We start from the raw sequence: 10,000 nt of genomic DNA on the forward strand, positions 1-10,000 counted from the left end.
GTTTATCCTTTGCCTTCTAAGATGGCCACTTACGGATTTACTCTGTCTAACACCTGACGACTTCACTTGTCCATGGGAAAATCTCCTTGGGTGCGAAAAGGTTAACAGCAAGCACGTCTGCTCAAAAACTATATCCCCTTTCAACCTTTTTCTCCTAACCGAGACACCTACCGATTTTACTCTATTTATTTATTTATTTATTTACTCATTTACACAGATGATCAAAATAAAATACAAATGTACCAATACAAAAAGCTGAAATCTGAGTAATTGTAAGCCAGTTTATACAGAATTCTCGATTCTTAAACTGCATGAAATAAGATACAATATACATAGAATACTGATTTAAACAGATCACATCAACAATAAATCACCAGAAAACTATAAAAATTTATCCTTGTTTAAGTTAAAATTATCAATATAGAACTGATCCACTTGCTTACTGAACCCATGGTGCAATGCACCATCAACTGAGCTATGAAGCCACTCAGTTGGGAGTAGGGGCCCGTTTCTCAACAGTCCCGAAACTTTAAGGGCCATTTTCGGGTGTCACAATATTCCCTTTGCATCTCAAGAGCGAAGATAATTTAAGTCGTCAAACTTCACAGTAATATTTCTTTTTGTTACCTTTAAAACGTGTTAAAAGATCGCCTTTCCAAAACAAGCGGTTGGCAGTTTCACAAAGGACTTTTCGGGCACGAAAAGTTACCGGGAGTTTCGAGAAACGGGCCACAGGTCAATTTGTTAGGCTCGTGTGTTTCCGTGAAAGGACTCGCAGAATAAAATAAATGTATAGATTTGAGGTGCTTAAAGGGAACCTCCACTAAACCAACAAAATAACTTTAAACCACAAAACATAATGTTTACAATTAAAAGTGTTTGTATCCAAAAAAATGAATGTCAAAAACGCTTGTTTTGGCTTTCAAATTTCCCAGGCACCGCCATCTTGAATAATTGTGACGTGTCGTGGTTGCCATATTGTTCCAGAACAACCTATCTTTGTGTCAGAAAAATAGGGCAACCACGACACGTCACAATCACTCAAGATGGCGTTGCCCGGGAAATTTGAAAGCCAAAACAAGCGTTTTTGACATTCATTTTTTTCGGATACAAACGCTTTCATTGGAAAAAATGTTTGAACAGTTTTAATTGACATTATATACTGTGGTTTAAAGTTATTTTGTTGTTTTAGTGCAGGTTTCCGTTAAATTTATTTATTTATTTATTTATTTATTTATTTATTTATTTATTTATTTATTTATTTATTTACTGATTGAGTATGAATACATACATGGTGGAATTAACAATAGGACATAGTTCCCTTACGAGGTTAACCACCAGGATACACCACAGAAGACAGATCACAACACCGGGAACTACATGCCCTACTCTTTACGACAAGTGTGCGGGTTCTCTTACGTCCCACAGGATTGTGAACATTGAAGGGTTGTGAGACGGGGCCTACGGTTTATCGTCCTTATCCGAGAAGACTAGAGAGTCTAACCATTTGCAGATGTAATTACAAAGGCAGCACTTTCTCCTCTCAGTTATTTCAAGACCCTGAGTGTTGGTCCGGCCGGAGTTGAACTCCCGCGTGACACCTCCCGCGTGACAGCCCGGTGCTCAACCAACTGAGCCACCAGTGCGCGGTTAAAAATTGTCCAGATAAGTGAGAGGATCAATTCTCCCTTTCGATTTCACTGTCCGAAACGGCAGACGATTTTACTCGTTATTGGGGAACCCCTTGGGGGGTGGGGGGAGAACGTTAACAACAACTACGTCCACTTAAAAACCTGTCCCTTTTAAACTATGAGAGCTACATCACCTGATCCGAATCCAGTAACGAGTAATTGACCCTGAGTTTCACCAGTTGTGCCAACAGACTAAGCACCTGCTGCTGTAGAATAACGTTACTTGACAAGGTGTACTCTTTCAAAGCACGGACTACCAAGGGCTCAAACCAGCGAATGAAAGAATGAATTGGTGATTGCTACAGCGGAGGAACAAGAATGAGACATAAGGCTTAAGAGTGAACCTCTGTAAGGTGTATTTAGTGCCTCAAATGCCCAATAGACACTAATGCATTTTACTCCTGTCGTACACACTATGTGCCTGGGGAAATGTTGCTGATTGGGGATGTTAAACGTACCATCAATGTTAAGCAACCCTTGTTGGGCGGTGATCTTAAAAAAGAACAACATTGGCCAACATATGTAAAGTGGCGATGTCATCGTTACAAGAACCAACAGTATAGGCCAACGACATTCGTCGGGTTGCGATGTTACACGAGCCAACAATATTTGCCAACATTCGTGGAATGGTGACGTTAAAAGTGCCAATAATATTGGCCGACATTAGTTTGGTACACGTGGCCATGTTAAAGGCATCAAAAATGTTGGCCAACATTTGTTGGGTAGAGATGTAAACGTACCAACAATATTGCCCATTCTTTCATGAGTGCGAAGTTCAACTCTTACACTGCTAGGAGAGGTCCTTCGATCTTCCTTGACTTATCTGGTAAGATGAAAGGACCTCCACTCGCAGGGTATTGTACGCTCCGCTGAACACACGAATTATGTTGCTCAACAAAAGAATGTTGGTCCTACGTTACCCAACATGCGAAGTTCAATGTTTCAACAAGTTGGGCATTTGCAACGAGAATTTAAAAGAGTATGTGACAAAAACAACGACCTTCTGCACGCTCCCCACGTGCACGTTGAGCACGTGCGTTTTATACAGTCCGTTCCACCCCGTGCAAGTTGGCAAAGTGAAATTGCTGAAATTGAATTTCCAGAGAACAATCTCCCGCTGTTCCACGAAATTGTGGAACAAATAATAGCTAAAAAAACTGTATGTGCCAAAGTGTGACGAACTGTTTATACTAAGATCTCATAAATGTACCTTGTCAAGTTTCATGCTAGGTCGGACAGAAGAAGAGAAGGATTTCCTCTTGAATTTCTTGATAAAGAGCCCGATACCACTAAGAAAAATAATCAAATAGCAAGGGAAAAAATAAGAAATAACGCATTTAATCTCATTCATGATGAGAACAGGGTAGGCGCAGTGGTGGAAGAACTAATCTTCCACCCATTTGACCTGGGTTCGATTTTTAGACTCCATCATATTTTAGACTCCATCATATCGCCCCCGACAAAGAAAAGAAAAGAATAACGATTTTGAAATTGGAGTGCTAGTACAACTTCAAAGGGATAAACTAAAAACGTCGGAAAATAATTTGCACAATCGAATAGCCCAATTTCGGTATTTTAAAATTCAGTCCTAAACAAAAGGCATCATCTCGAGGCTCTGGGGAGTAAATACAAGGATTTGTACGAGTTTATTCGCCAGAGCCTCGATATGATACCTTTTGTTTTAATATATCGAACGTGGGCTATTGTTTGAGATTTTTTTCAAGAAAGCGTTTGTACTGGAAATAAAAGAACTCAAGAATCGCTTTTGTTTTCGTTTTTTTTTTTTTTAGTCACGTAGCTTGATTTTCTCGGTTCTGTATCCTGCACTAAAACGTTCTTTTTTTTTTTACGAAATATTGTATTTTTCCGAAGATGACTCGGGGATAGTCGGAAAAAATCCGAGTGGTCCTCGTTGCAGGAGTCGAACCTACGACCTTCCTTACAAGTATTTTTTTCCTTCACCTGACATTGCGGTTCCCAACTTCCTCTAAAACTAACAACCAACGATATCAGTTGAGTATTAACAGTTCCCCTGCGCAAAAATAATCTCCTGGATCTAAGATGGTTCCGCACCTTAACGCTTCCAGTTCTACACCTTTCTCTTTTGCCTCTTCCTTGGGTTTCAATCTATCCAGCGTCTGCGCAATAAGAGTCAACGGATGGACGAAGCAGGAGTGGTAGAGCTGTTCATCCAAAGACTGCACATGCTCAGATGGAGGCGGTACAATTACATTGGTATCGGCCAAACATGGAGGAACAATTGGACTGAGAATCAGGACTGGCTGACTAAGAGCGCTGATGCCAAACATGGTGCGTAATAGCTGTGCAAATACAAATGGTATAAACAAAATTCTTTAAGAGACAAACTTAGTTGGAAATTTTCGTATTTGAGAATGGGTACTACTACTTGATACGAAATTAAATTTCTTACGACGGGATTTTAGCATCTCCGTTACATTTCATAAAAGACCAGAATAAGAGCTACCTGTACCTGTTGAACACATAAGAATGTCTTTGCGGCTTCCAGTTTGACACAAACTTGTAAGTAACCAAGGATTTCCTCAATGTGCTACAAGAAAAGAAGCGATGACCTTAAGACGCAAAATGGCAGCTACCAGGTTAGCTATCTCAACGGCTTATATTTTAAGTACTGCTATGATTAAAATTTCACATTTCCATTGTTTTGAACTTTTTCAAAATGTAGGTGTCCAATACTCAATTACTGTGCCAACTTTCACCACAAAATACTCAAGGAAAATCTGATAAGTTTTGCCTTGTTAAGTGGCTTCGGTCGCACGCCATCACGGATTTCACCAATATGATCGAGAAGAAACATGACCTCGAAGCTTTTAACCCCGGTTCAGAGCTTCACTTTAAAAATTTCCTTATTTGGATGTAACGTAGCTCGTGCACTTTCCCGCGCGTGCCGCTTCCATCTTATTTTTGTCCATATTTGGGCATAAAATTGGTGACCTTAAATCCCCAGCTTTGTTCCAAGGAAAAGAGTTGCTAGTTACACGCTTCAAGGTCACGTGCTTCTGGATCGAGGTGTTAAAGACATTAGGTGAAGAGAGAGCGGGGCGCCTGTGAAGTCATATTTAAGTAGGGAAACAGTCTTTTTGAACAACAGTGATGAAGAAAAAAAAAAGCACCTTTGGACGCTTTTCTGCGGGGCATTGCAGTTAACAATTCTATATTTTAACAGCCAGTAGGACTCTTTTCGGAGACAACTGCTCTTCCAACGGAACAAACCACTAGAAACAGCACGATTGGTTTCCACTTAAGTCGAAAGTTGCAAGTAATTGGACGCACGCCAAATTTTGATTTCCAACACAGAGTCTAGCAACTAAAGGCAAATATAAGAGTTAGGGTTGTTTTTTTTTTTGTGAGGGTAAAAGCAGCTGTTTAATACAATTTTCAGGGAGATTAATTTGACTGGAACGACACGAAAAACTATAAATGGAATTCCTAGATACCTTCCCAATGTCTGAAAATGCAGTCACTTCCAGAAGGAGAGACAAAGCTTCCAGCGTTGCAGACAGAAATTGGCAAAATTTGTCTTGAGATGGATCCACCAATGACACCTGTAAATATACACGATGCAACAATGTTAAGATTTCAAAAGCAGCCCAGCGTACCATGCGTATGCCATTGCTTCTATTGCTTTTGCTACAATGAATAACAGATTTTAAAGTGTGATAGTAAAAGAGCCACAAAACTGTCGCGAAGGTTGTATTCGGCCGTAATTAAAGGGCACCTTCACTCCAACATTTAAGTATAACCTTAAGCTAAAGGAAATAATGCTTACAACGAAGCTTGCTTCACACTTTTCGCAGGAATCGTTTTTATCCGAAATAAATCAACTTCAGAATCGCTTATTTTTGTTTTTAAACTTCCCGCGCGCTGCTATTTTGAATAATTTTCAGGAGTTGCGGCAACAATTACCCTAGTGTTGTTGTGTCGATGACAGCGGGGGATTAAAAAAAGAACGACAGATAATTTAGAATTATTAAATTCTCAACCTCGGATAATGCATTTCGCGTGCTCTGATTGGTTCACTCAATCTCGGTTATCAGCTCATATACCTTGGTTTGACCTTATATGGTAAATGATTGCGTTAAGCGTTGCTAAGCTAAAAACTCTTACGCCACAAAGCGAAATTTCTCTTGGTATAAAGCAAAAGAAAAACGTTTTTGTTAACATAATACAGACACGGCACCGCGCCTTTTATAGTGCGTATTCGTGAAGTGAAGGTTGATAGTGCGAATAAGTGTACTTCTAAATAAACGAGTCTGAGCGCTATACTTAGTTCTTATTAACCGAACGGGAGGTCTGTATAGGAGAATCTTGACCAAGGTCACCAGTAAAGGTCTAACGCAGTTGAGCCGAACGGGAGGTCGCCAGTACAGACCGAACGCAGTGAGGTCTGTACCAGCGACCGAGGTCAAGATTCTCCCATACAGACCGACCTAGCTCGGTTAATAAGATGTTTATTATATGGCCAAACAAGAACAATTTAATTCGTTTAATGTAACTGGTTTGTACTAACTGACATTTTGCTTGCGAACGGCGATGAGTGGCGATGAGCTGAACTTAATTCTTTCAAAGTTTGCTCGGCATCTTCTCTTTTGTCATCATGCTGTTTGGCACTTCCATAAATAAATATTGGTAGAAGAAAATACTCAATATTTTAGTATTTTAGTTTGCATCTTCTCACCGCAAAACATTACCGGTCTAGATGGGAAAATCTAGACCGCGGTCAAGATCAATTTTAGCCAATCAAATTCGTAAATTTTGTAGTTCCCAGTCCTCGTGAGACAGAGCCATATAATAAAGGAGAATCTTGACCAAGGTCATCAGTAAAGGTCTAACGTAGTTGAGAGTTTCTTAATTTGAAGTTTTCTTCTTTTCGTGGCTTCAGGCTATCAATACCAACGTTCATAGGCCTTAATCACGCGGTGGCTATGTTGAATACCGAGGGATTGAAAACTTTTGTTTTTGCGCACCGAAACTCGTTCCCAAACATTTCAACTCGAGGCTTGGTCTATGGCCAATATGGCCGCCGTGCGAATAAGACCCATTAAGACACGACCTTTTCACGTATTTTATTTCAGCATTACCTGGTTGTTGGCAAAGGCTCCTTTTATGATCTCATACAGTTTCATATAATGTGGCAAATGATGAAATGTGCCAATGCTGCTCTTGGGGGGTCGGCCCTGAGAAGATTGATCCACATCCGAAGATTGTCCAACACTTCCTTGGCTCTTGGAAGGCGAAGAGGGTTTTTCTGTATTTGCAGCAAGATGCAGATCTGCCTCGGAGAGAGCCCGCTTGGTTTTGGTCAGTATTTTCTTGGGGACAGCTATGGCAGGGTTTGTGCCAGTGGAGGAAGACGACGAAACTTGGGGAGCAGCCATACCCGGGATGGCAGGCGACGCCTGTTTGTCTTTATTCTGACCAGGAAATGTGAGCTGGAAAGGGAGAAAAGAAATTTTAACACAATTGCTTGTAATCTCGCAATCTGATTGGCTGATTTTCCGTTGTCGATAAGAGTCTAGACAACGCTGCTCACGTCATTTTGGGAGAACGATATAGAGAACGCTTGCTCTTTCTTTGAGTCACGATCTTGGTCACACTCTGAAATAAACATTTCCTTTGATGTTAAATGTTGTGGGGAAAAACAAATCGAATCTGGTTTAGTGTTGTCTGTACTCTTATTGACAACGATAGTCGTCATCACAGTGGCCACAATTTGTTGTGGACTCACTCAGTGCCGGCACAATATTTTGCCCACTGTGAAGATCAATATCGTTGTCGAAAAGAGTACAGACAACGCTGAACCACATTTGATTTGCTAAATACCTCACGTTCGAAAGGAAAGGGAACAATTTAATGTAAGTAATTAAATTGCAATTGCTTTGTTTATAGTGGAAGTGCACTTAACCATCAAGCTAGTTCACAGGAACGCAACTTTTAATAATCTGAAAGAACAAATTCAAACTTAACAGAAACATGTTTAAGAACCCCATCTGGCTGGAGGCAACCAGTTGGCTATTTTCAAAGCGTGGCTGAGTTGAACCCAGGACAACCGGAAACAAATCCAAACCAGAGGTTAAAACGGGATATGACAAGCAAGCATGTATATCAAGTCTTTCCTGTTGGAATTGTTGAGCAATTTGCCAACTAATCGCAGGTGTTAATGAAGAAAAAATGGAAACCTTCCCTTACCGAGCCTTCAAAGTAATTTCTAGGTTCCTTTAATTCCAATAATTTAAAGATGATGAAAAAAGAGTACTTCGGTGAAGGAGAGGACCTTTAAGGCCCATGCAAACGACTTCAACATCTCCTTCAACAACCACTCAATATTTCTTTTGTTTTCGCAAATGTTGAAAGAAGTTCGAACCGTTGGCCCCCTTCTTTCAAACGGCCGGTTGGGTATGCGCGTGCGCACCAATCGATCTCTCGATGACGTGTCCATGTCCGTATAGAGCGTTTTCACATGACGTCACAGCGGCCATGTTGGTGTTCCAAAACAAAGAAATGGCGCCCATGATGGTGTACCAAACTACTCCTCCGGGAATTAAACTCTAGTTTTATGCAAATACTTTCTTTTGTTTCAGTAATCCAATATGGCTGCTGGTCACGTGAGTGAAAACGCTCTATTCACAGTACAAAGTTCGCATCCGTAGTAACAACGGCGGCTGCAGCCTGGGACGGAACACAAGGCCTTTCGTGAAGCTCTGTTGATGAACTGTGAAACCGTTTAACCGGGCCTTTAGTTTAAAAAAACTTTAGTTCGGGATTTGAAGGGAAGAATCAACAAAATTTATTTGGTAAAAGTAAATTAAAAGGTTGCAGACAGAAAATCACGATTTTACCTTGAAATGCGGGACACCAGGAACGATGTTGTCCACAGCATGAGCGAAAATGTTCAGTAATCTTCAAAGAGATAAATTAAATCCATTACCACACACAAGAATTTCAAGAATTAACAAATGTCATTGATCATGCACTGTTACCCACTTTCTAGTATCACAAAGTTCTCGGTGACGATGGAACACGTGATTTACTCGTTAACCCTACGCAGACATTCACTGCATACTTCTTTGACTCGTCCGTACCTTTCTTTATTTCTCCATTGTTTCCACAATTTAAGAATTTTGGTTATCATTAAGGGATGGCGTTAGTTTTACTATTTTTTGGCCTTGTCTCTCCTTTTTATCGATTGTGTGTATAGTGGAGTATAAACTATCTATCTATCTTCCAGAAAACCCCCACTTCTTGTGTCTTTAACTTCAGTGGTATTATAGATGCAGACCCTCTGATTCTGAATTGATAGAAGCTCAAGTATATACATATAGTTGGTCTTTCTCCTTTTCTCTGCTCTGGCTGTGAGACCCATGGAGAGGTTATTCCTCCAGCTTACATTTACTAAACTTCCATCGCAGGAACTTATCAAGAACCTGTCCATCAGATCAGAGTAAAATATACGCGCATCGTAACAGAGTTAAATGTATGCGCATGATACTGTGAAACTCTTACAAAGGAACATTCTTGAGGAAGTATGCAGTTAATTCATCGTTTATTTTTCTGGAAAAGCTATTCCAGGGAAAGCGCAGAAACTAAGACTTTTTACTAAGGGGCAATTGCCATCATGACCATATACCAACTTTGAAAAGGAAACTGGTTGCTTAAAAGTACGAAACCAAGAACAAGTGTGCTTGTTTTCAGAGTTCCTAATATATAGCTTTAGTATATTTGCCAAATATAAAGAAGCAAGTTTCATTTTAGCTCATTTCATGCTAAACCTCTCTAATATCTCGTAACTTAACGTAACTCGAAAACGCTATCAGTTAGCACAAGTTCGAGATAAAAGAACCTCACCTCACAAGGTGGTAAACCAGTTTTTCTGCCTGAGGTGCAAGAGCACTGTCTGTGAACACACTCCAGTTCTCTGCAGAACTGTTGGAGTCATCGTGGGAACCAAGCTCAGAATTAACTTTAAGCGATACATGAACGCCACTACAGCCGGCTCCAAATAAGATCCTTCCTGAAATCTATGTTAAATACAGGGCAGTTACAACCAGTGACACAATTTTCACATCCAAATGTTTTCAAACATAGGTATAAGTTTAAAGAGACCATTCTAGCATGGCTAACATACTTCTTAAAGGGAACACCCAACTGAACAAAACATAACTTAAAATCACAGGAAAAGTTTATTTAAATTTGTTTCCAAAGAAAGCGTTTGTATACGAAATAAATAAGTTTTAGTCTTTATCAAATCTCCCGAGCGCCGCCAACTTAAG

At 40.1% G+C, this 10,000-nt stretch overlaps 1 protein-coding gene across 1 annotated transcript in view; it reads right to left on the bottom strand.

Annotated features, from left to right (window-relative positions):
* Positions 1-10,000, bottom strand: part of LOC138043827 (huntingtin-like) — an 89,158-nt gene that overhangs the window by 43,504 nt on the left and 35,654 nt on the right. The window contains exons 21-28 of the mRNA XM_068890307.1: positions 9,576-9,748; positions 8,570-8,630; positions 6,812-7,162; positions 5,168-5,275; positions 4,183-4,260; positions 3,765-4,012; positions 2,902-2,980; positions 1,826-1,990 (exon numbers count right to left, since the gene is read on the bottom strand). Of these exons, the coding sequence (XP_068746408.1) occupies positions 1,826-1,990; positions 2,902-2,980; positions 3,765-4,012; positions 4,183-4,260; positions 5,168-5,275; positions 6,812-7,162; positions 8,570-8,630; positions 9,576-9,748 (1,263 nt within the window). The remainder of the gene's footprint in view (positions 1-1,825; positions 1,991-2,901; positions 2,981-3,764; positions 4,013-4,182; positions 4,261-5,167; positions 5,276-6,811; positions 7,163-8,569; positions 8,631-9,575; positions 9,749-10,000) is intronic.

Source organism: Montipora capricornis, chromosome 3 (assembly GCF_036669925.1).
Source record: "Montipora capricornis isolate CH-2021 chromosome 3, ASM3666992v2, whole genome shotgun sequence".
In the NCBI taxonomy this organism is placed as follows: domain Eukaryota; kingdom Metazoa; phylum Cnidaria; class Anthozoa; order Scleractinia; family Acroporidae; genus Montipora; species Montipora capricornis.